The sequence below is a fragment of the Drosophila elegans genome, unplaced genomic scaffold (assembly GCF_018152505.1).
Source record: "Drosophila elegans isolate 14027-0461.03 unplaced genomic scaffold, ASM1815250v1 contig_476, whole genome shotgun sequence".
NCBI lineage: Eukaryota > Metazoa > Arthropoda > Insecta > Diptera > Drosophilidae > Drosophila > Drosophila elegans.
In genome coordinates, this window is record NW_024545863.1 from 3296755 (window position 1) to 3323698 (window position 26944).

The 26944-nt window shown below is 42.9% G+C and overlaps 1 protein-coding gene across 2 annotated transcripts; it reads left to right on the forward strand.

Moving 5' to 3' along the window:
* Nucleotides 1-411: 411 nt before the first annotated feature.
* Nucleotides 412-25139, forward strand: LOC108148855 (protein serrate). 2 transcript variants are annotated; one of them, XM_017276144.2, is made up of 15 exons: nucleotides 412-700; nucleotides 2511-3125; nucleotides 6477-6594; nucleotides 7155-7342; nucleotides 11557-11611; nucleotides 12267-12582; nucleotides 15866-15999; nucleotides 16129-16304; nucleotides 16835-17081; nucleotides 18556-19284; nucleotides 20192-20398; nucleotides 20452-20547; nucleotides 21820-22191; nucleotides 22348-22955; nucleotides 23393-25139. In XM_017276144.2, exons 2-15 carry the CDS (start codon nucleotides 2877-2879, stop codon nucleotides 24146-24148), a joined length of 4251 nt encoding a protein of 1416 aa, XP_017131633.1. In that variant the 5' UTR covers nucleotides 412-700; nucleotides 2511-2876; the 3' UTR covers nucleotides 24149-25139. The 2 variants fall into 2 exon arrangements, with proteins under 2 accessions (XP_017131633.1, XP_017131634.1); XM_017276145.2 differs by having other exon boundaries at nucleotides 412-693.
* Nucleotides 25140-26944: the final 1805 nt, after the last annotated feature.

Genomic DNA, 26944 nt, shown 5'->3' on the forward strand with positions numbered 1-26944 from the left:
AAACGTTGTGGGAGAGCTCCCTTAGATTGGGTGTTAATTGCCAAGTCCCTTGGAGGCACTCTAGATCTGGAGCACACTCGCACACACACACACAGAATGCACTGCATAAACATAATTAAGTTGGAATCGTAAAATACAGCAGCAACTAGTACGCCTCGGGTGCGCATGCGTGCAGCAGCCGAAGCGGCAGCAACTCCATTAACTGGCGATTCCGATTCCAATTCCGAATCAGAGATTCCGGGCCCGGAGGCTATATATGCCTGGCATACGACCAATCAGCGGCTGGCTAAAGAGCACCGCTCGAAGAGCAAACTGGTTTTCTCCAAAGAGAAATTCAGAGCAAAGCGGTCTGGGTTAAGCTCTCGGATCGACGGCAACTTTGTGCCCAGCGGCAATCAGTCGCCAGTTGAAGCCTGAAGCGCACGCAGCAGTCAGCGGAAGTCGTACTCGTCGTCGTACATTGATGCGGTTTCGGTGGTTCAGACCAAGCCACAACGAGCTCTCTTAAGACCGAAGACAGCCACCACCACCACCACCACCATCACCACCACTAAAACCACAGCAGTCGTACTCTCGCGTGACTTGCTCCGCCCCATGGATGCTGCTCGAGGGCTGGAAATGCCGCAGGATTCGGTTAACGCGTTTAGTCGATCGACGTGCTTCGAGCGGTGATGAGCCCCTTTTCTGCCAACGGTAAACGGTAAACCCCTCCTCGAATTGGATTATTGTGAGCCCAAAACCGAACCCGAACCCGAACTCAAACCCATACCCATACCCCCATTTAATAACAATTGTGAAAGTGTTAAATGTGCCGCAATCGAATTAAATTGCTTGCTGATTACAACAAAATGATGAAGAGCAATCAACTGAAATGCTCGGTGGAAGAAAAGCAAATCGAAAGATCGACAATCAGCCGACATTTTCGTTGAGTGTGTGTGTGTGTGTGTGCGTGTGATTAACTCCTGAGACCAGATCGTGTGAGCAAAGAAAACGGAAATAAATACCTTTCAATTAAATACAATACACTAATACATCAAAATACAATGCCGTTAAAAAATTGTGTTTAATCAAAGGCGAAAAGTAAAAGTGCAAACAATGTGAATATGCGAAAACGAGTAGGGCCATAGCGGGGAATCGGCAATCGGCGGTGGCCACAGTGTGCTCCATTGATAACGCACACAGCCAAAACACAGGGACACAAACACAGGCTGTGAAGTGGAATTGAAACATGCCAAGTGAAAGAGAGAAAGAATGAAAACAGCCAACTAGTTCATAATGCACGACGATAATACGATTAATATTAATGGGCACACGGAAAGAAATTTATGGAAATTTGAATTTGAATACAAAGTGATAAAACTATATCCGTGGTTTAATAAATATAAATCTTTTTGAAGAAAAATATGTTTTTACATAATGTTGGCATAGATATTTCAAAGTGGGTTTATGAGCACTACCATTATAAATTAAATTAAATATTAAACTAATTATTTTTTTTTTATCTGTGCAGAGAAAGAAAAGAGAGATTATGCAGTTAGTAAGTAAGGTTCTAAATGGGTGCATGGGAAAAGCCCCTGATCAAGAGAGCGATGAAAATGCTCATACATCGACTCACATTCAATCATTTAACATGTGCTTAGATTTATGAGCTTAGCATGGTCCACAGCTTATTCAGATCGTTTCATTCAAGACTACCGCTTATACAATTATTTGATAAATCAGACTATATCAAGAGGGAAATTGTAATGGAAGCTTTTAGTGTAGCAATAATAGAGATAGAGTATGCCATAGTTTTTGCAAATTGCAAAGAGCAAGCAGTGAAAGTATGGGGAGTTTGAGGGGAGGTTGAGCTGCATCATCCACTTGCAAAAGCCACTTCCGGTCATGCCCAGCATCAGCAACATCAGCAGCAACAACAGCAACAACAGCAACAGCAACATTAGCGGCAGCATCTGGATTTCGATTCAAAGTCAACGACTTCCGTTTCGTGCCAAAGCCGGGAGGAGGCCCCCAAGCAAATTACTTAATTAAATGGACAATTAACACCCGAGCTGGAGTCAACGGGGCGGAAGGGGGATGCCAAAGGCCACGGGATGGGGGGGGGAAGAATGAGTAATGTGGACAAGAGTGAAAATATCTGTAAATTAATATGCGCACAAGATGCAAATTGTTTGTGGCCAAAGACACGGCTCCATGGCAGCAGCAGCAGCAAAGGCAGCAGCAACTGCACCAGCAACCACCAGCAACAGCGTTAAATTAACATAAATTGAATTGCATTTGCATTTGCTGCACGTTGCCGCTTTTGCGGTCTTTGCAAAAGTAAATGTTGCTGCGGTCTCTGATGGCACTTGTTGCTGCGGTTGCGGATGCTGCTGCTGCTGCTACTGCTACTGCTGTTGCCACTAGCAATGTTGCTACTGCAACTGCGTGTCAATTAGCGTTGATGATGCACAGTGAAATAGATTTTCCGCAGCCCGTTTCAATTCCATTTCGTTCGACAATTGTTACAGCAACAGCAACAAAAAAAAAACATCGCCTATCAAGTGGAAGTGTTAAGTGTGAACAAAACAAACGAGAAGTACATGCTAAAGCCCATATAAATAATAAATAATTGTGTGATAACAACATTGACAAAAACAAAAAAACAATAACAAAAGCAAAAGCAAAGTAGAGAAAATGATTCAGCATCCAGAATACGACCAGTGCCGCCCAGAACAAGTGTAGTGAAAGCTTAGACAAAGGCACAAAAATTTGCATACATGGGCTAATTAAGGCTGCCCCAGAGAATTTACATAGAGTGGTGGCAAATCCAAAGTGAATCCAAAACAAACTCCATCTAGATCCCGACCAGCATCACGCTCGCAAACGCCCCCAGAATGTACAAAATGTTTAGGAAACATTTTCGGCGAAAACCAACATCATCGTCGGCGGAATCAACAATAGAAGCAGTAAACACAACAGACAGCGACAGCCTGAGAATGTCCAAAACGACGGCGACAAAAAGGCAGCGTCCGAGGCACCGGGAACTCAAAATCGCGACCCTGCCATCGCCGATCCGCGATTGTCGATCATTAAAGTCTGCCTGCAACTTAATTGCTTTAATTTTAATACTGTTAGTCCATAAGGTAAGCAAACCAACATGCAAAAAGCGATCGAACCCCAAAGCAATAATCGAAAAAAGCCCCAGATCCAAATACATGCGGGTGTAGTGTCTCGGAAAGAAGCAAACCAAAAAAAAATTAAACAAAAAGTGTTTTCAACCCATGTGAATTGGCAATGGCTAAGGGCAAAGTTTTGATGGGGGACGTAAATAATGATGATTTGGGTTTATATTTGAGTGATTTATCAAATCCACATCCAAAAAAGCTGTGTTTAATGAGAGTTTTTACGCTGGAATTTCCGAAAAGCAGTAAATCAAATATAAGGAAGTTTCTTAGAACCTATAAACAAATAAAATACTACACAATTTTAATACATTTTTTTTAGTAAGATTGATTGCTCCTTTTCAAGTATAAATCGTATCGAGATAAAACTATAAGTAAACTTGTTACAGGATAGTAAAGTAATACACAATTCTTGACTTACAATTTTATTTTTTAGAACTTGAAGAGCTGTAATTTATAAATACTTTTATATAAAATTAATATTACTGGTATTTTACCAAGAAACGTTTAACATTCTGAAATTACTTTTCATTGGACAATTCTCTACTGTAATCCAGTTTTCAACCATTATAAATGCATTTATTGATTCTTTGGCAATAAGATTTTGTTCATTAATGTCTAATCGGATTTAAGGTTTTTTTTTTCCTTGAAAAATTAAGTTGTTAACATAAACTTACAGCAACTAACTATAAGCCTATATATTTTAAAGCCTTGCTTAAATACCATCTAGCAACTTGGTACCTGCACTTGGTCATAATAATCACCAAAAGTTTCAATCATTAAACTGGTATTTAAATAAAGTCATTCTCCGGTTTCTATAAAAAGAACTCTGACTAAGAATTCCCGGCAAAGGCTTAATAGGATTGGATCGAGGACCCCTCGTAGTTGATTCGCCAGATTAGTGGGCCGTGCTATCTCCGAAAACCATCTCTCCGAAATGGTTCCCACATGGTTGGCCGCAACGGTAGTCGGGAGACGCCTGTGTAGTTTTCGGGGTGTAGCCGTCATAAAGTGTTACACAAAGTGCCTAAACATGTATTGAGATGCCAGTGGAGATGCCCCAAGCGGCAATTAAACAGGCAAAGGGGCAGAGTTGGAGAAGCAACGGCAGCCAACGGTTCAGAAATACATAAAAATTAATCGTTGGCCGGGAACTTATAGGGAGTTGGCGAGGGGCCTTAACAACAATTTGATTAATACGCCAGCGCGATCTCAAGAGCCAGTCATTAGAATCCGAGGAGGCTATCCAGAGTGGCCGACCGTGGGGCAATCAAATTGATTACACACATTTATCTACTCGGAGTAGGGGATTGCATTGATTTAGGGTAAGCGAGGCGATAAAAGTCGCCGGCAGCAGTCGTCCAGCGATCCGACTGCAACTATTTAGTTGTTAATGAAGTAAATAAAAGTTAAATATTTTGTAGTGGCGATTTATGGCCGACTTCCAGGGAAAAACAGGCAACCAGGCAACCAGACAACCAGACAACCGAAACTGCGATCATATCGCCTCGGTTCACATGGGCCCAAGTCAGATGAAATTAACCCAGTTACTCGGCCAAGTCGGAATGCCAAAAAGCCGCAGAGGATCTCTCTCATTTGAGCTGACATTTATTGATCATAAGCTGCGCATTAAACGGACTGCGAAATATGCATAAAAAGCCCAAAACCAGAGATGAGTTGGCAAAACGGGCTCCCACGTTGATGGCCAGGTTTCGTTTTCGTTTTGTTTAATTAAAATTTAATTTCACATTAACTTCGTGTGTCGGCTTCATTAAAATTTCCACCGTTTACATGTGGCGCCGCAGCACTAATTCCTCAAGCATTTCTCCTGGCTTATCTAATCGAATTGATTACGTCAAAGTTTGTCCGGAATATTAGCGGATGCACCTGCCCCATGAATGAGGAGCAGGAGCACTGCCCCAAGAAATGTGATAAATAAATAGTAAGCAGCCCGAACCGGTTGCTGGTAAAATCTCTCGATCGACGACAGCCAAGAATCCAATCAGTTTGAGCTCCCATTCGGAGTTGCAGTTGTAGTCGAAGTCCAAGTCGAAGTCGAAGTCAGAGACTCAAACAAAAGGAAATCAAAAGAAAAGGCCAAGAGAAACCGAACAGAAACTGGTCGAGAATGAGGAGGGGTTCGTGGGGGAGCTGCATTTGATTGATCTATGGCATGATCAACAATGCATGTGGCTTCAACCTGAAGTTTGCTTTTTGTCGGCCTTTATTTATTTTTCTCTTTTTTTTTTCGCCGATGCTCTAACTGCAGCTGCAGGTGAGTCGAAAACTGGCCGATACCGATGCCGATGGCGATGCCGTTAGCCAAGAGGCTCGGCTAAATTGCAATTTATTTCTAATAAACTTATCAACACTGCCAGCTACCAAGAGCCATGACAATAAATTCACTGAAATATGAAACCATAAAAGCAGGAGTAGCCAGCGGGCTAAGAGTTTTCATTAGCATATTTTCCGCTGGCCAAGCAGAACCCATCCGCAGCCTGGTAATGAACCCTAAAATACAAAGTTGATGGTCAAGATGCAGCTTCCAAATGCAAGAGCTTCTTGGCTAAATTATGATAAGCGATTTGGCGGAGAATAGTTAAAGTTTATGCGCCATTTGTCAGATGCGTTCGATCGTTGAATCGTTCGAGTGAAAGAGCGGCGATCTAATGTGTTATTAATTTTATGGCAAATGCTCCTATCGATGGGCCCCTGATTTGTGGCCACTTGGGGATATGGCCACGGCTGCGACTACGGCTACGGATTCCAGCTGGCACACAAAGGCATTCTAAATTATACAAACTGCTGGATATCTCGTTTGATTAAGTGACCCGAACCGAACAGTTAAGCCGCTTTGTGGGGAAAATATTTCTCATTATTTTCGTGTTTCATTTGCTGCCAGATTTATCAGGCTCCTTTCATTTGCCTACCACTTTTACGGTGCTCACCTCGGTCTTCTGATTTTCCTCTCTTGTATCTTGTATCGATCCATCTATTTTTGTTTTTAATTAAAACCTCTACCGCAGTCCAATCAGAGCGCCCTAGGTGGCTTATTAGCTTTTACAACCAGCGAACGAGCTGGGATCACAGCCGATCAGATCCATAAAGTGTTGAGCATATTATTCGATTTGGAATGTAGGGAGGAGAAGGGGTACAGCCATTGGGATTCACTATTTTTTGGGGCTTCGTTATGGATCATGATTGATTTGAACGATTTGAGATCTGAGGAGTGCTTGTTTTCATTGCCGATGTCGATGTCGATGTACGATGTACTGCCAGTTACGATAATTTTGTTTATGTTTTCCACTACAGATATCCGCAGCTGGTAACTTCGAGCTGGAAATATTAGAAATCTCAAATACCAACAGCCATCTACTCAACGGCTATTGCTGCGGCATGCCAGCAGAACTAAGGGCCACCAAGACGATAGGTAAGTTTATTAAAACACCAACTGTGAGATGTATGCTTTTTATGCGAGTTCGCCAGTCAAAGAAAGTTAGGACATACAAATAAAAAATTAAACAGAAATTTTTAATAAAATTGTATATTTATTATTTTCATGTCTTGAGTATTAAATATAAAGCCCATGGATTAAACATATTGTGCAGTCAAACAAGTGAGAATTTTTTTTAAATCCTATGCTGCCTACAAAAAATATATGTATCTTAACTTAACAGATGTTCATTAGGCAGTAACCAAAATTATTTAATTTCAAAGATATTTTTAAAAATATGTTTATTGAAATTCAAGTGTTACCACTACTACTTACTTCTTATTTCTGATATTTCTTATCTTGAGCCACCGAAATAGGCGGTCAAGGCTGCTGTTTGCCTATCAGCAGAATTTGCACTCTGCATATTTTATCATGTTCTACTGTATTCTCTTTTATTTTTATTATGCAATCTCTGGCAGCGAACTAGGCGTGTCTATAGTATATGGTATATAGTTTATTCGCAAGAGTGATAACCCGTGCTGGAATTTTAATTTCAGGCTGCTCGCCATGCACGACGGCATTCCGGCTGTGTTTGAAGGAGTACCAGACCACGGAGCAGGGTGCCAGCATATCCACGGGCTGTTCGTTTGGCAACGCCACCACCAAGATACTGGGTGGCTCCAGCTTTGTGCTCAGCGATCCGGGTGTGGGAGCCATTGTGTTGCCCTTTACGTTTCGATGGACGGTAAGTGAAGTGCAGTTCCCAGCAGATCTTAACCCATATTGCCGACCCCACTCCCCCCTCCAAATAAGACGCACGCTTTTGGCACGAGCTCTCATTTTCGTCGTTGTTGCAGGGGGCTTTCATTATTGTTTTTCGACTCTAGATAGAGGCAGCTCTGCGGTTCCGCCTGTGGGGCAGCCAAGCTGAACCGAACGCGATAAGGTCGTCGAGCCGGCAGCAGAAATGTGAATGAGCCGAACTCGTGCCGGATTGATAAGAATATATATTTCTGGGAGAAAAAAAAAAAGAACAGAGGGGCATAGTCTATGGGGGGATTTCCACATCGAAGAGATTCTCTTCACTTCCTGCCTCCGAAATTCCAGCGTGGGCATTTTGGTTTAACAAAATCAAGGGGCGTGAAACTAGCACCAAATGCGGTTTGGCTTACTCATTTCGAACAGCTCACCAAAACCCTTGGCCATTCAGCCCATCATCTTGCCTCTGCGAAGATTCTCGCGGCGGTAGCCGAAAAAAAGCAATTAAAAAATGTGTTTCATGTTTTATACTTCTTTGCCGGGCACCTCGTAAGCGGCTTTCGGTTAATTAAGTGAGCATAATGCGGGCTTATGACTGCCAAACTGGGAAGGAATAAAAAAAAAACATCTTGAACACACGGACCGTAAAAATAAGACACAAATAAAACGTGGCCTGGTCCGCTCTTAACTCGGTTAAGGTAAAAATGTAACCTGACTGGGTGTAGTCGCAGAATTGAATTAAAGTTTTGCTTTTGCTCGTTTTTATTTCGTTTTTATTTCGTTGTTATGTACGGGTGTTGTTCTGCCCGTTGTTTGCTGCTGTTTTGGTGGTGTTCAAAGCTAACTTGGTTAACAATTACACTCCTTGGCCAAGTCGGTGTCCAAACTAATACGAATGCGATCAGTACGAAAGAGCACTTGGACAAAAGGTTTTTATTCAAAGTTATCTTCAATATATGCATTTTATTAACAAAAGTGAAAAAAAAATTATTTTCAAGCAGAAATATTATATACATATTACTTTTAAAATATTTAAATTATTTATAGAATAAAATACATGTTAAAAAATTTAAAATTAATTATAATATTGTGACATAGACTGTAATGCTAGTTGTTGCTGAATTGCTAAAAAGCAAATAATAACAATTTAAGGCTTAGTACTTTTCATAAAGGGTTTTGGTAATTTAAAATTTCCATCAAACTTCTTTAGTTTAAGTAAGAATATTAAGTACAATTATTTCTTTTTAGTTATTAAATAAAGTAATATAAATGTGTAGTGCTTGCCATTCAGTGAACATATTTTAAAACACTTCTGTACACAACATAAACTTAAATGCATTATTACGGGCTTTACTAAGAAATCTTTTTCGTAATTGATCGGCAAATTAAATTAATTATTTTTCGAGTGCAGTAGAATTTGCAGCAGACGCAGACGTCGACGTCGGCATGCGCATGCGCCGCCGTTTACATTAGGCAGGGGCACCTGGTGGTGATGGGGAAGTGGTATTGGTAGTGGCGGGGGAGCAGGCATGCGTCAGAGCCGGCTCTTGGTCTTGGTCTTGGTTTTGGTCTTAGTCTTGGTCTTGGGCTTGGGTTTGGCTGCCTGTTCTGTGCCTCCACCATTCCCCACACACCATACCCCATTCCCCAATCTGTGCCCCACCGAAAGCCAAGTCGTGGCCTGAAGTGCGGACAACCTGTTTCGTGGGAACATTACCTTGTCGCGCTTGTCGCTCGGCCGATGGCGATGGCGATACGTTACGCTTCGCTTTGGTTTCGCTTTAATCTTGTGCCTTTGCCAGTGCTTTTTACTTCAGTTCCCTGGCTCTGCAGCTCTCAGCACTCAGCTCTTAGCTCACATGTGACTGACTGACTGAGTCGAAACTGTGACTGGGCGCCCCAAAAGCAAACGAAACCCGGCAAATTCTGCATACTGCCAGCATAATATTCGCCTGCAGACAGTCAGTCAGTCTGTTAGTCGGCTAGTCTGCGAGGCACCCTCAAGAAACCTTTCACAAACTCATGAAAATCTTCAAAAAACCGAAAGACAAAAATCAAGAAGAAAAAATGAGCTGCCGATATGGTCGCAATTGTCCCACTTTTTATTGAATGACTTCTTCTGCGGCTGCTGATTGAGTGAATGGCATGTTAAGACTCATAAACATGACTTAGGAAATACTTGAGCGCAGTCTCAAGAGCACACATCATAACATCGGCGGGCCTTCGATGTAACTGTCAAACACCGACTTCACCTGGGGGCCCCACTCTCATCCACATTCACATCCACATCCACATCCACCTGAAACATTCGAGATGGCAGCCCCAAACGAATTTCACTTGACAATATTTTCCAAGTTCCAAGTTCCAAAAAAGACCTGAAGATCTGGAGTGCGCGTGCGCAGCCATTGAGCGATCTCGAGTGGTATTTGTGGTGCCTGTGTTCCACTTTTCGCTCAAGATCAATGAATGACTGCCCAAATATAATAAAATGTGTGTTTTGCTCTGTGGGCCTTTGAACCATTTTGCTACCCCCACAAAAGTTATTTGTTCGAAACGAAACACTTTTGGTAACCAGTGCGCCAATGGCTTTCATTAATGAAAGCGCTACGTACAAGGTTCTTCACATTGTGTAAACATTTCGGTGGCCAATTCACTAACTTAAGAAATGTCTCGCTAAATGCTACTTCATTTGAATGATATTTCAAAAAAAAAGGAAATAAATTTCCTCTGACTAGTGCAAAATATGGTTTTTAAAGCATTTATGCCTATTAATACCATCTTTATTAAAATAGTTCATACTTCCCTCCCATTGGCTCGTGTCTGTCGGGCATATTGTAGTTTACGAAATCCAAAACCAAATACAACGCCATTTTAAATTGATATACTTCCGCTGGAATTGCCATGCGCCATATATATCCGTATGGTCAGACCGATCATGATTTTAGCTCGAGCCCGGAACAGAACTGAAATGGCAACCATTCGATGGCGTTACTATATATCAATGCGTGACAATTTAATGGAGATGGAAATTTGAGCCGAGGCTGGCCAATTTATAGACGGATGGATTTGCAAACTGTGTCAAGTTGTTGTCGCTGATGTTGCTGATCCGACTGCAATTAGGCAATGTCTGCTTTGGACTGATTTAGTGTCGCGTCGCCGGGGCAATTACATGGGAATCCCCTTTCCGCTGCCCCGCCCATCGGCCGTCGACTTGGCGACCGCCTCCCACTGCTAAATGAGCATTTCCTGGCATCCAGCGGCGGCATCCAGACATCGTCGACGTTTAATTGCTTTCTGCCCAACGAGAAATCTTCTACGACCGCTCTGCTCGCAAATTACAAGAAACAGCGAATCTTCAATTTTTATAGACCCTTGCAAAGAAGGAGTTGGAAAAATCAAAAGAAATATCCAGCCTTTGATGGTCGAAGCTGTAAATGCTCTAGGAAATTAATTAATTCCTTGAAAGTTTTTTTTTTAACCATTTTACCATTTTAGGCAATACTTTGACACGTTGTCTCCTAATACTTGTATTTAATTAGTCTTGTAAATATACACAATTTCTAATTAATATAAAATCACAGAGGAACTAGCTTGTATAATAAAGCTGGTGTTACCTTACCTACCTTAAAAAAATTGAAGACACCGTTTTCATAAAGATGATTTGTGTTGGTATTTTAAAAGCAGAAAAAATTAAAGTTAGTAAGTGGCATTTGTTTCTGATTTATGTATAAACTTTATGAAATTGGCTAATTTAAAAATAATAGCTTCACAAACCCTCCGCTAAAATTAAAATTTCTTTCAGTAAGGGCATTAAAAAAAAAGCAAATCAAAAAATCAAAGAGAATTGTGTCTGTGTTTCTTTTTCGCATTTTGTTTTGGCCAATTGCAATGCCATGGACAGCGACATGGACATGGCACAAAGTCTGTTTAGAAAGTCCGCTTCTCCTGCGTGAAATTAAAGTGTTTAGCTTTGCTTTGCTGCGCTTTGTTTGTTGTCTGATCGCTTTGTTCGTCGGTTGGTTTGTTTTTTGTTTTTTGTTTGGCTGTTGGTTTGTTTGTTTTTGTCGGCCGTTGCGTTGTCTTCATTTGCATGGCGGGCAGCCTGAGATTAAACTGTCCATTAGCGTCAGCGCAGAGTCAAACTTGAAAGCTCCAAACTAAATGCCACCTTTCCTCCTCTCTCTCCACGTTCAATTACAGAAGTCGTTTACGCTGATACTGCAGGCGTTGGATATGTACAACACATCCTATCCAGGTAAGTGCGGTGGCAATTGCAGACTTGTGCTCGTTACCACAGCCCCTTGTTGCAAGTTGCCCATTGCAAGTTGCTAGTTGCATGCTGCTTGTTGCACGCTGCTCGTTATTGTTTGCCAGCCAGACTTTTGGCTTAATTAGCAAACGAAGACGCAGGCGGACACACTCAGAGAAAATCTAATGTAAACTAAACTAATATAGCCAAAAAATAAGAAGACTTTCTGGTACAAATAAATTTCTTTAATTGAGAAGTGCAAGCCATACCATGAAGTTAAACTAATTTTTAAAAATGTATTATATTTTATTTAATATAAAATTGCAAATTTCAAGGTCTCTAAAATGGATAAGTATCTCCAAAATTTTACTCAGAATTAATTTACTATAAAATAGCCCATCCTAGCTCTTTGATTTCTCTGAGTGTGCCCTTAAGCGCTTGAAATGGTGCCAACAACTGACTAAATTCTCCTGCCCACTTTTCACCTCCTCATGGCCCCTGCTCCATTGGAACGCCAACGTTGATGCCACCAACAACGACGAATCCGACGACAACGACAACAATTGTCATGCCACGCCACGCTCGCCTCCAAATCTAAAACCGAAATCCCAAAACCCAAAACCCAAAACCAAATACCCAACTCCACCCGAATGAAATGCAGATGCGGAGAGGTTAATTGAGGAAACATCATACTCGGGCGTGATACTGCCGTCGCCGGAGTGGAAGACGCTGGACCACATCGGGCGCAACGCGCGGATCACCTACCGTGTCCGGGTGCAATGCGCCGTTACCTACTACAACACGACCTGCACGACCTTCTGCCGTCCGCGGGACGATCAGTTCGGTCACTACGCCTGCGGCTCCGAGGGTCAGAAGCTCTGCCTGAATGGCTGGCAGGGCGTCAACTGCGAGGAGGCCATCTGCAAGACCGGCTGCGACCCCGTCCACGGCAAGTGCGATCGTCCGGGGGAATGCGAGTAAGTAGCATACCTGTTTCTCCATCTACCATCTACCAACTACCATCTACCATCTACCATCTACTATTTTATTTGACTTCACTTTACTTTAACCACCTTTGTAATTACGACCCCCTGGCACCCCATTTAACGATGTGATTATGACACTTTTTGCATGTGGCCGCCCGTAAACTTTGGGGCCGGCTTAATGGCCCTGGCCTCGAAGTCGCCAGATTGACAGCCACCACTCACACTCACACTCAATCGCACAGTTATAATGGCCGAGAGTGGTTTTCTTTTCTTTTCTTTTCTTTTTGCGCGAGATCGGTGGCAGAGAAATGGGTTCTACATAGCTCACATGGGGCGCTTTTTACCGGCTATTGCCTTTTTTTTAAAACATCTCCAACTCTTTTTTTCGAGGCTAAATGTGTGAAATAGTTGGCAGTGTTTTTCTCAGCAAAATGCCAATCAGTCGATGGGTAATGCATATCTCTAGAGGTTTAATTAGGTCTTTTCCAAGTTTTTTATGCAAGTCCTAGAAATCTCTAACATTTCAGTGGCTTCCTAGCTTATATCACAGACAAGAGTTACGCCATTATGCAATTCTGCCTATTAGAATAGTAGATGTGTAAAACATTTATGAGCAAGCGATAAACATCTTGAGATGTTCTCAAAATCTATTAAATATAAAGTTACTTCAATTTCTCCCTCTTTAGTCTTTTTAGTGTAAACAAACTGTAAATTTTCCCATCGCTGCCATTCAAATTGAATGTGAAAAAGCTGCAGATTTCATTGCACGGATCCAATCGACTTTATTTCCCAATCAATCCGCATTCCTTACATATTAAATTGTTCGCACTCGGTAACTGCCCATTTGGGAGATAACCCGAGTGCTATAAAGTTGTAACCAGCCATATAATCTGCAATCAAGTGCCGGTGCCAGTGCCAATGCGATTCCCGGCCAGAGAGCTGGCTAATCAAACGCCCGCACGATGGCCAAATGCTGATCGGGCCAGGAGCTCCTCCTCTTCCTTCTTCTCCTTCTCCTCCTGCTGCTCTGCTTTCTTGCATAGTTTTTTCAGTCCGCCCCTTTGGAGCGGTCATGCACAGACGTTGGCAACATGAAGCGACTGGCACAGCAAGAGTTTCGGCCTTAAATACAGTGCAAAAATGTGAAATCATTTATGAGCTGACATAAAAGATACATTTTGTGTTTACACATCTTTTAATCTGTGACCAAAAATAAATAAAGATTCTTTGCAATTAATATAGTTAAAAATATTACGCTAAAAAATATAAAGAAATTTTTATGATAAATTTTTGTGAATCTCTTTTTTTTTGTTTTTTGGAGACATTGCAATTTTTAAAAACATGTTTTTTAAACCACTTTAGTTCTTATTACAATCTACTTCTTAAATAAATGTATTCTTCATTTTATAATACTATAGATCTAAATATTAATTTTTGTATAAGTATATTACTTTTTCATATATCGTCCTAATATTAGAAACAATTCAGCAACTTAAAAACTTTATTTTATGACTGTAATTTTTAAGAAACCCCAAATTTCTTGCTGTGCATATCCACGTCCCAAGACCGCAGCACGAAAAAACGTTTGTGCTTCAGTTGTTCCTGTTGCATTTGCAGTTGCAGCAGCAGCAGCGGCAGCAGCAATAGTTGCTGCAGTTGCAGCGGCAACAGTGGTTGTTGCCGTTGTTAATGTTCGAGCGTAACACAGAATACGTGAGCCGGCGGCCATGATTGCATTTCTCGACAGCATCATGATGCTCTGTCAGGCATCCAATCCTCCAGCTCCAGCTGCAGTCCATTCCGTCCACCTCGTCTCGTCCTGGTTCTAAATAGCAATAATTAGTGTGGCCTAGAAAACATCAAAAGTCAGCAGATTTCCGCTCCGCCGCAACAATTATAAGCCAGAAGAAAAATTACTTTTGCTGTTTGCACGTTGCTGGCCCATTTGCGATTTGCTGGCCGGGCCAGAAGAGCCAGAGCCACAGATTCGCGGCCAGATAGCAGCACAGGCTGCCGTTTTAATGAAATCATAAATAACCGACATCGAACGGCGATGTCGACTATCGCCGGGCATGACGTGACGCCCGTGGCTTGTAGAGTTAGCACCTCGCCGGGCGATAACTCGATACTCGATACCCAGTACTCGATGCTCGATGCTCGATGCCCCAGGCTGGCTAACTTTGATCCCGCTGCACTTTGGCGTGTTGCGGCGATAAAATCGCAGTTTTTGCCCCGAGCTGGAGCAGGAACGGCAATTGCTGAGGTGGCCAACTAGGTACTAGCACTAGCACTGGCACTGCCACTGCCACTTTAGCATTTGATGCATCAAGGCCAAAGTTCAGAGTGACCCAATTCGGTGGTTGGCCAGAGTCAAATGCGTTCCCAGGCCAAATTGAAATGTAAGGAAACACCAGAGCCGAATGAATCGCTGGATGAATAATGGGGAATGTTTTCCCAAGATGCAGATAACCTTCTGTGTTCTCTTAGATTTCTAGGATTGCCCATAAAATACATATTTGGACAGCTATCTTACATTAACACGACATCAAACAGTTAAGACAGCTTTATTGGGAGTTTTTCAGAGGAAAACCTTTCCTTAAATGCAAATAGCCCATAGAAAGGGCTCGTTCTTTTGTACCATTGTACTCTGTTTTCGTTTACAAATAATATGTTCATTTTATTTTTTTGCTAAAATAATTTATTCTGGTACTGCTTCCAGTAGTTTTCCTAAATTTAAACTTTTTATTTATGTTTGGATTACTTAGGTTTTTTTACCATTGTACACATAATGTTATTTCTTTACCATATTTTGCCGAGCAATCTTCTCCCATTTTTTCAAGCAGAATAAGTTTCTGTATCATTCGTGTAGTCTCACCTTCATTGGTTAAATATCTTCCCAAGCTTCAGATAACATCAAAATGCTATCTTTTATTTTCTCGCATTAAGCTCACCTTTCGACTAGGGTCCTCTACGCCTTATTTTGTAATCAAATTACTCTTATGCGACTGACTCATCATCTTTCGCTGGACTGTATTTTCCCAAGATTCTCAAGACTCGTACCCCAATCGACTGACGATCACCTTTCGGCCAAGGTCTCCGATGCCCCATTTTGTAATCAGTGCTACACTTTTGCATGGGGCAACTCTTTTCCCAAGCTGCAGAATCCTTCACCCATGAGCTAACCCCTCGCCCAGGGTGCTATATGCTCCACTTACCAATTTTGCAGTGCACTTATGGACTTGTACTCATCACCACTGACCGATTTAATCCACAGATGCAGACCTGGCTGGCGGGGTCCGTTGTGCAACGAGTGCATGGTCTATCCAGGTTGCAAGCACGGTTCCTGCAACGGCAGCGCCTGGAAATGCGTCTGCGACACCAACTGGGGTGGCATATTGTGCGACCAAGGTAAGTGACCTGGCAATTACCACGGGAAATGGATATTTTGTAGTGTGATTGGGGGATATCACCGATAATATCGATGCGATGCATCCGCCAGCTGGTTCGTAACTCATAGTTTCGCTCTGCCCCGGACAGATTTGAATTTCTGCGGCACCCATGAACCCTGCAAGCACGGCGGCACCTGCGAGAATACCGCTCCGGACAAGTACCGCTGCACATGCGCCGAGGGCCTCTCGGGCGAGCAGTGCCAGATCGTGGAGCACCCGTGTGCAACAAGACCCTGCCGCAACGGCGGCACATGCACGCTCAAGGTAAGTTCGCGATTTATGTACTTCTTCGCAGTGCCATAAAATAATTTAAAACGCTCTGGATAACTCATCTAAGCGGTACTGAAAAAAAATGGGGCATTGTCCCCTTAAAATAATAAATTAATAGGTAGATAGGGTTCTAAATTAGATAAGAGTTATAATAAAACAGCTACACATATATAAACATTAACATTTAACTAAGCCAAATTAAAGGTTTTATGGTTAAGAATAAAAATAATTTCTTATCTTTCAAGAAGTAAATATATATAATACTATAGTCTCCTTAAATGATAAATGCCAATAAAAAAATATTTAATTGTATTTTAATGTAGAGGTACTTAAAAGACTTATTAGTGAAGATATGTACTGATTTATATTAAAGTCTAAAAGATATCAAGGAATTTTTTAAAAGTATTTTATTACCTTTTTTTTGAATGAATTCTCTATACTCCCAAATCATAGTTTATTTTATTTCTTATCACAATTAAAGTTAAGTATAATTTTATATTTTATGGAACATGTTTTCCTTGCAGCCAACGAACCGAACGCAATCGCAAGTGTACCGCTCGATGCACGGCAGGAGTTTCGCCAATGGCAGGCCGATGGGCCGGCGCAATTCAATGCGCAGCCTCGAGCACCTGCGCCTGGAGGGGCAGAACGGCAGCAGCTCCTCTGGATTGGGACTGGGATTGGGACTGGGGATCCAGCTGCAGCAGCAACTAACCCCCGACTTCACTTGCGGCTGTGCGGCCGGATGGACGGGACCGACATGCGAAATAAGTGAGTTTTGATTTAATTTTATTCCACAGCACGCGATTAGCCACAGCTCGGCTCAGTATCGGTTTTGGCCTGGCCAGTTACCGAACTTTGCCGGTTGGTTGTTGTTGTTGGTTGTTGGTAGTTGGTAGTTGCTGGTTGGTAGGTAGTAGATGTTACTGTGGTGCGGCGATGTTGCCGCTCGATCATGCAATTGAGCACACACGCATTTGACTGTAGCGAAACGAAATGAAATGAAATGAAATGAAACGTAGCACGCACAGGCTGTTATTGTTGCCGGCTTTGCCTTTTATTATGATTGTTGTTGCCACGGTGGTCCGGCGAATTTGGTTTGCTTCGGTTTTGCATTCCAATTGGAGCACGACCGACACATTCACCAGAAACTATTTGCTGGCCAATGCAGCCGTAAGCCATAAGCTAATTGAGTTGCCATTCCCAAAACGAATGGGTCGGCGTTGAAGGATTTACATTTGTATTGTTTACGTTACTTTTTTGTCAATTAAGGGGCTTCAATTGTTCGACTTTATTTATGGCTACTTTAATGGCTTGAAAGTATGGTTTTTGTCACTTGAATTTATTCATTTTGTGTTTTTATTTAATATAGAAATATTTAGGATTTGAACTTTACTTTTAAAAAGTTTTCATGTCGTGAGAAATTTGTATATTTCATAAATGCTTAATTAAGTCAAAAGTTTCCCAAACTGCTGTTGATCGGCAATCTGACCCTATTTGCGGCTAATGGCCAGTCGAGGGTCAAAACTTTATTTTGGGGTGCCCTTCTTATCTGTCCCTCCTTAACACAAACAAATGAGTTGCGTGCTTGCTGCTAAAAAAGGGGAAATAAAGGGGAAAGGAGCAAGAAGCGTCTTAGTCTCCTGAAGATTTCAGGCAACCGATAAGAGAGGCACGCAGGCTCAAGCTGCCTATACCTCTGCCAATGCCAATACCCATGCCCATTCGCCAGTCAGTTCAACGACTTGAGCTCGGGCTAAGAGCCACCTGCTCAGGCTTCTGCTGCTCGAGAGCTCATCAGCAAAATCAACACATTCACGGGGAGAAAATATGTTCTTGAGTCAACATTAAATTTTAATCAACTAATTGGTTCTAAGCCTCGGGAAAAGAACCTATAAAATCAAGAAGGGTTTTAGTATCTAAAACTCTCCTTAATTAGTAATTATATTAAATAAATTTTTTGATAGACAAATACATCTGAGTATATTATATTTCATTAAAATTTAAATGCAGCACAATAGAGTTAGCTAATAATTTATTAATCAAATCTGATCGAAATGGCAACAATAAAATTCTTAGGAAACATTTGCATTGGCATAAAAACATTTTAAATTTTTAAAGCTTTTAACAAGTATGTATGACCTAAAATAGATTTTCTTAAGCTCGTTCCTTTTCCCTCAGTGTATGCACTTTATCTGCGAATGGCACTTAAACAATCTGCTTGAATGTCCCCTTCCCTTTTCAGATATCGATGAGTGCGCCGGGGGTCCCTGCGAGCATGGTGGCACTTGCGTCGATCTAATCGGCGGCTTTCGCTGCGAGTGTCCGCCGGAGTGGCACGGCGAGGTCTGCCAGGTGGACGTGAACGAGTGCGAGGCACCGCATTCCGCCGGAGTGGCGGCGAACGCCCTGCTGACCACGACGGCCAGTGCCATTATTGGCAGTAATCTGAGCAGTTCCGCTTTACTAGCTGCGCTGACCAGTGCGGTGGCCTCCACCTCTTTGGCCATCGGGCCCTGCATCAATGCCCGGGAATGCCGCAACCAGCCGGGCTCCTTTGCCTGCATCTGCATGGAGGGCTGGGGCGGACTGACCTGTGCCGAGAATCTGGACGACTGTGTGGGCCAGTGCCGGAATGGCGCCACCTGCATCGACCTGGTCAACGACTACCGGTGCGCCTGTGCCGCCGGATTCACGGGTCGGGACTGCGAGACGGACATCGACGAGTGTGCCACGTCACCCTGCCGGAATGGCGGCGAGTGCGTGGACATGGTGGGCAAGTTCAACTGCATCTGTCCGCTGGGCTACTCGGGTTCGCTGTGCGAGGAGGCCAAAGAGAACTGCACTCCGTCGCCCTGTCTCGAGGGCCACTGCCTGAACACGCCCGAAGGATACTACTGCCACTGTCCGCCGGACCGAGCCGGAAAGCACTGCGAGCAACTGCGACCACTCTGCTCCCAGCCGCCCTGCAACGGTGAGTAACAAGTAAAAATAGCACAGACCTCCGAGATGCCATGGGAACCACCGATCTCGTCCCGATGAAGACATCATTAGGCTCATCAATCGCAGATTGCCAGCTTTTTGTCGGCTTTCGAGAGACGAGTGATTCCTCGGGCATACACTTGGAAAATAATAATTGAATATTTATAATCCTGGAATATCAATAACTGGCTAGGACATGTAAAATGTACTTTTGCAATTGAAGTTGGGTAACTGAGCAACCTTTGAAGCCATTTGGGAAATATTTTCCAATTCTTTGGATTCTAAATTAATCCTTAATTGTTTAAAGAAATTAAAAAGCCATACAAGTGGGGTGTGTCTGCTTTAAGGAGCAAGCTTGCAGTTTATCCTAGACAACATTCAATCGAGCTAAGCGAGAAGAAGTTAAGACGGAAAACGAAATAAAGATCGATTGAAGTAAAGACGAAAGAAGAGAAGGTGGTTTTTGCTAAAGTGTTTTCTTATATTTTATATTTTACCAAAGAATGAAATAATAAAACAAAATCCCACAAACTATGCAAGGAAAAGTTATTTAATAATTTAATTTTACGAATTTAAAAATATTATATTTTGTAGGGAGTTAAAAAAAAGGAAAAGCTATTTTTTTACTAAATATTATTTACCTTTTAAAGTTTATTGAGTGGCTATTTATATATATATATGTATATTAATATTTGGCATTGCATTAAATATAATTACAATGTTAAAACACACAAAAAATTCAAGAAAATGCATTAATGTAAGTATCAAGAGCTTGGCAGTTTTTAAATTAAACTGTCTTTTTTTCTTAGAGTCCATATTTCATATCTCGCGCTTAAAAAGACCATTTTTCGAAGTGTAACCCTGCGATAATAAGCCTAATCATGTCCCCAATCCCACAGAGGGCTGCTTTGCCAATGTCAGCCTTGCGACAGCGGCGACAACGACGACGACAACAACCACTTCTGCCACAACCACGACGACAAACGCGCGGAAGATGACCAAGCCGAGCGGCCTGCCCTGCAGCGGGCACGGCAGCTGCGAGATGAGCGACGTGGGCACCTTCTGCAAGTGCCATGTGGGCCACACCGGCACCTTTTGCGAGCACAGTGAGTAATCCCGATCCACTGCCAAAGACGGCAAACTCATTAACTTTCCGCAGATCTCAACGAATGCTCGCCGAATCCTTGTCGAAATGGGGGAATTTGCCTTGACGGCGACGGCGACTTTACATGCGAGTGCATGTCGGGCTGGACAGGTGAGTCGCGTCAGGTTGCGATGGGATGGGATCCGATGGGATCCGATGGGATCCGATGCGATGAGATGAGCTCAGCTGAACTGAGACCAACTGAGCCGCGTTGAGTCGGGTGCGCTTTAAGCGGCCAGGTCGCCAAAGTGAACGTCAGAGCGTTGCAACAAGTGCAGGCCGCTAAAACAGAGTTACGCCGCAGACTAAATACCCTTAAAGTAGCAATCCAAAATTTAAATAACCTTAATATTAACAAATATTTAAAAAAAAGGTAACAAAATATAAAAATTGAACTCAAACAGAATCATAAACCAATTCAATTCAATTTTTTTGTACCACATTTAATACACAAGTTTGCCATTTACTAGCTTACCAAATAGTGTTTGCTACTACTCCTTCCGAAAGGGCATAAAAACCTGCTGTAAGCCGACTGGCTGACTGGCGCATTATCAACGCTTGGGGGCTTTAAATGGGCGCGAGACGAGTGTTGGCCACGCTAAGAGCGCTACGCTCTCACACACACGAGTCGGTCGCATTTATTTGAACATTGAAAGTCGGCAGTCATTACGGCCTCAAATTGAAGCGAATGCGGCTGAGCCGCGCGAAGCTTTAAAAAACTATCTGCGCGTTAGTCGCAGTCATCGATGCCGGCGAATGTATTTGCCACATGTGGCAGCTCCAATCTCCAAGGGGGGCCAACCGCCAGCCAGGCCGAACCTTTGCCATGATTTATGTTTGTTTTTAATTTGCGATTTGCATATTTCACGCGTTTCGCTTTTTTGTCACAGACACAGCCACAGATACAGAAAATGAAAATAGATTCGGCCACAGTTTAGATACAGACAGAGCCACATCGATCTATGTCGGCACACTTTTACTTTTCAATTAGTTCAAGCCAAGCCAAGCGGTCATGGCAATCCTCTTTCTATGCAGTAAAAATCCCACACTTCCAATAGGTTTTTTTTTTGTTGTCGATTTTTGCACAAAAACAATTTGCCATCAAAAGAGAATAGAATAGAGTACTGAAAGTTATGTATATCTTTAACCAGATGGTTCGTTGCTTAAGTCTTTTGTTTGAGAGAAAGTAAAAATTGTAAGCTTAACTTAACCCACTGAACCACAAAGTTCGTTGCTTAAGTCTTTTGTTTTAGAGGAAGAAAAACTGGTTCGATTTAGGGGTTTTCACTTAATTCTAAAAAAAATAAAAAAAAAGTTTCAAAAAATTATATTCTATGATGTTTCGTATTAAGACCATTATTCTTTTTATTTTTCTCCGTGTAGGTAAACGCTGCTCGGAACGGGCCACAGGCTGCTATGCCGGTCAGTGCCAGAATGGCGGGACCTGCATGCCCGGAGCCGCCGACAAGGCTTTGCAGCCGCACTGCCGCTGTGCACCCGGTTGGACGGGTCTCTTCTGCGCCGAGGCCATTGACCAGTGCCGCGGACAACCGTGCCACAATGGCGGCACCTGCGAGTCGGGAGCGGGCTGGTTCCGCTGCGTCTGCGCCCAGGGATTCTCCGGCCCAGACTGCCGCATCAATGTGAACGAGTGCTCGCCACAGCCTTGCCAGGGAGGAGCCACCTGCATCGATGGCATCGGTGGATACAGCTGCATCTGCCCACCGGGACGTCATGGAATTAGATGTGAAATTTGTAAGTCAATTTGAAATCAAAATATTATTTATAACAAAAGTGAAACAATAAGAAAGTATCAAAGAGGCATTTAATAAAAATAATCAGTTACAGTTTAAGCTTTTCCCTTATAGTTTGCATTTAATATATATAAATATATTTTTGTTTCTTTTTCAGTGCTCTCCGATCCAAAGTCCGCCTGTCTGAACGTGAGCAACACCATCTCCCCCTATACCGCCCTGAACCAAAGCCAAAACTGGCTGGACATTGCCTTGACTGGCAGAAGTGATGACGATGAGAACTGCAATGCCTGCGTCTGCGAGAACGGCACCTCCCGTTGCACGAATCTCTGGTGTGGATTGCCCAACTGCTACAAGGTGGATCCCCTCTCAAAGTCCTCCAACTTGTCGGGCGTTTGCAAACAGCACGAGGTGTGTGTTCCGGCACTGAGCGAAACATGCCTATCAACGCCCTGCAATGTCCGCGGAGATTGCCGGGCCCTGGAACCTTCACGGCGAGTGGCCCCTCCGAGTCTTCCGGCCAAGTCCAGCTGCTGGCCCAATCAAGCCGTGGTCAACGAAAACTGCGCCCGCCTGACCATCCTCTTGGCCCTCGAGCGAGTGGGCAAGGGGGCGTCGGTGGAGGGCCTATGCTCGCTGGTGAGGATCCTTCTGGCTGCCCAGCTGGTCAAAAAGCCTTCGAGTGCCACTGGCCAGGAGCAGGGCATGCTCATGGTGCTCTGCGACCTCAAGACGGGCACCAACGACACCGTCGAACTGACTGTGGTAAGTGCTTAAAAGTTGTGTTATATATTGTAAGCCCAATAAAAAACCAAAGTTAGCTGAAAAGTATCATACATACAAAGTGTGAGAATTAACTACAATTTACTAAAAATTATCTTAAAATGGTTTTAAGTTTATTTTGGTTCTTTGCTATATATATTAGTTTAAACTATAAAGTATTATAGGATAATAAAAATAAGATAATACACGCTAAAAAGGGATTTATATTTTCTGTGCGAACAGAAAATAAAAAGTCTTATAGATTCTCCATAAAATAGTAGTGTATTCTATTTTAAATATTAAAAATTTACTCTTTTTTAAATAACTGAAACATGGAAATGACTTTTGATGATTTATTATAATTGAAGGAACCACTTAAAATATATATAAAGGCTCCAAACGAAACCAAGCCTGACAATTTATCCCCTCTTTATTTGCAGTCCTCCAGCCGGCTGAATGATCCCCAGTTGCCTGTGGCGGTGGGCCTGCTGGGCGAACTCCTGAGCTCGCGGCAGTTGAATGGCATCCAGCGTCGCAAGGAACTGGAGCTGCAGCACGCCAAGCTGGCCGCCCTGACCTCCATTGTGGAGGTGAAGTTGGAAACGGCTCGAGTGGCCGACGGATCGGGCCACAGTCTGCTGATCGGAGTGCTCTGCGGCATCTTTATTGTCCTGGTGGGTTTCTCGGTGTTCATCAGTCTGTATTGGAAGCAGCGGTTGGCCTATCGCAGCAACTCGGGAATGAACTTGACGCCCTCGCTGGATGCACTACGTCACGAGGAAGAGAAGTCGAATAACCTGCAGAACGAAGAGAACCTGCGCAGGTATACGAATCCGCTGAAGGGCAGCACCAGTTCCCTGCGGGCAGCCACCGGAATGGAGCTCAGTCTCAATCCCGCTCCCGAACTGGCTGCCTCGGCGGCGAGTAGTTCCGCCCTGCACCGGTCGCAGCCCCTCTTCCCGCCCTGCGACTTCGAACGGGAACTGGACTCCAGCACGGGCTTGAAGCAGGCCCACAAGCGCAGCTCGCAGATCCTGCTGCACAAGACCCAGAACTCGGACATGCGGAAGAACACGGTGGGCTCTCTGGACAGTCCGCGAAAGGACTTTGGCAAGCGGTCGATCAACTGCAAGTCCATGCCACCCTCTTCGGGCGACGAGGGCTCCGATGTGCTGGCCACCACTGTGATGGTTTAGCCGTGATCTCACCAATCAATCAATCAATCAATCAATCAATCATTTAACCAACCACCCGCCCACAGCCAGCTCAAAGTTCCAATTGCCACAGCACGGGCGCGTTTTCCAAGTGCATTAGTAGCGTATTTTAAGCTAGGAATCGATTTAGCCTTACGGGTCAAGCCAAAACGAAGTGGCTCTGCTGGGACTCCATCACTAATCGAACTTTTCTAACTGAAACTTTCCTACATTCAAGTCTGTTGGGGTAAGATTAGGTACTCAAATGCATTTAAAACACTTGCTAGTTAATCAAGTTTTTCAGTTTGGGCAAATTTATTTGCGTACCTGATCTTATCTTAAGTCGAAACCAGTTTTAATGGCATTAGAGTTTAGAAATACAGGTATAAATACACTTAATTTCATAACTTTCAGTTCTCTTTAAGTAAAACGTTTTTTTTTTTGTGGTTCGAGTTAAAGGAATTGTTGCCGCAGAGCTAGATCGCTATGGACACCCACACATAAATAAGTTAGCTAGTATAATTCCGAACTTTTCTCTTCGCTAAGGAACATCCTACACAGTGTGATATTTAGTGTAACCCAGGCGCGCATTTACATTTACTTACAGATATATAGATATTTTTAAGGAAATCAACTCCTTGGCTAGAACAAGCTGTATATAGTTCTCATCTAGGATCGGCGCGCTCTATATGGTGTATTAGCTTAAGCTGTAAATACTGTAAATTAGCAGTTACCGTTATTGTATTTTGTCTATAGATAGCATCCTAGAATTTAGCTAAGCCCCAACCGCAACGCGTTAGACTTTAAAAGTTGTTTGCAATTGTACGCAATAATTTAGCTTTAAGGCCGTAGTTAGGTAGCCGTGGAACCGGATAAGATTCAAGCGATTTTGCATTGTATTATACCTATGTGTGTAGTAATATTTATTTATTATATTACCTTTGATCTAGCAGCATTAAAGCAATATCAATAAAGATAGTAAAATACATGATAATTCGATGGTATTTCTTATTTGTGGAAAGGGGAAATATCAAGTTGTGTCTTAAATTGGTAAGTAACCATCTCTTAATATGTTGTTTTTTTTTTTATTCAAACATTTCATTGCCACTTTTAATGAACCTTAAAAAGTTCTTATGACATAAAGCAGTTATGGACTGCAGGACTTCGTTTTTTTTTCCATCGAAAGCATTTCCTGTCATTTGGACTCGTCTGGATCGAACAGAAATATGCTTGGATGGGATTGCGGCGATCGCATTTGAAATATGCGCTAATTGAATGTGAAAACCAAATGCAAGTTGGGCACTACAACGGATCGAATCAGGGGACAGCACCAGCGGATCTCGGATCTCGGACCGCGGATCGGGGCACAAATGGAGAAACTGGCAAACCTGGCGAACCTGGCGAAACAGATCAGAAGGCCAGGAGGAAAGAAAGCGAAATCGACCAGCGAGCAATGCATTTTGCGTTGTTCGGTTTCTAATTAAAATACCAAAAAGAGTCGGCCAACACACAAAACTAAGCTCAGCGGATGATCAAGGCCCGAAGAGGTGGATTCAGATGGGCAGAGGAGGTGGCGGGGGTTTACCCAACGTGCGTAAATTTCGTCAGCGGTAAACTCCGCTCGAACAAAACGAAATGGCCGGGTTCTCGTGTATGAGTGTGTTGTTAATGAAGCAGAAAATGCCAGGAATTTTCGCTTGATTGTGGCTGCCTCTCGTTCTCTTATATTCGTTTCTGCACAGAAAAAAAGGCAACAATTTTAACTGGATTTCAACGGATTAAAGTGGCATTGGTTTAGTTAAACACAAAAAAGGCAAACGAGTACCATATCTTTTTTAAAATCCTATCCACAGATGGTCAAGAAACATGTAATGTATTTTTTAAGTATGACTGAAGATTTTGATATATCCACATTAATTAATAAAGATTTAATGCAATATAATACAATTTAAAACAATAAAAATATACTTAATCCGATAAGAGCTGACTTTATGATTATCGCTTTAACGTTTACATAAAAATTGTAAAAAAAAACATAATGAATTTCGTATTTTATTTAGTTTCCTTTCGAATTTATTAAACGTTGCAAATACAGCAAAATTTTTTTTTGTGTATGGCGGCCAAGTGTTTTATTTAGTTATTGAACAGTGCTATCCAAGGCCTGGGACTTTGGTAGCCGCCCTTTTTAAAACGCTGCTGCCAGGCGAAATTTTAGCGGCATTTTTGGCGCTTTTTTCTGTATTATTTTTCCTGCCAAGCGCACCGCCGATGTTTCGGTGGTTGTTGCTGTTTTTTAATTAACGCGCGATACGTTTTCAACTTTGAAGGGCCAAGGAGCGCACATGATGGGCATATAACTCATTGGAATTATGGTGGAAGGGGGCGGCCGAAGAAGCGGCTCGGTCCTCGAGCTAAAGTTGCCAGTTGCCGGTCAGAACAGAACGTACATAAACTTTATCCCGTCTATAATCTAAATATGTTTCTCGGTTGCTCTTTGCGCCGTTGTCGTGGCTGTTGCAACAATTTGCAGCAAATTGAAAGCCAATTACGTTGTTTGCAGCATGCCAAGGCAGCGACGGTCGGCTCGACTTGGTTCGGATCGGAACGGATCGGATCGGATCCGAATGGAATGGGCCATATAGCCAGGGCCACTTGGCCGGCAGACAGGCGAAATTGCGGGGCACACAGCGCTCTCGTAGACGACATAAATATCAAATACAGGTCCATAAATTTGAAACCAATTAGCCAACTTAAATTGATAATGGTTGCCGCAGCGTGGGGCTGCAGGAGCTGGGTCTA

What these genes read in the sequence shown, in the direction of transcription:
- LOC108148855 (XM_017276144.2), top strand. Translation starts at nt 2,877, where the DNA reads ATGTACAAAATGTTTAGGAAACATTTTCGGCGAAAACCAACATCATCG. An exon ending in TAATACTGTTAGTCCATAAG is followed by an intron (nt 3,126 to 6,476) that starts GTAAGCAAACCA and finishes TTTCCACTACAG; the next exon opens with ATATCCGCAGCTGGTAACTT. An exon ending in CGGCACCTTTTGCGAGCACA is followed by an intron (nt 20,399 to 20,451) that starts GTGAGTAATCCC and finishes AACTTTCCGCAG; the next exon opens with ATCTCAACGAATGCTCGCCG.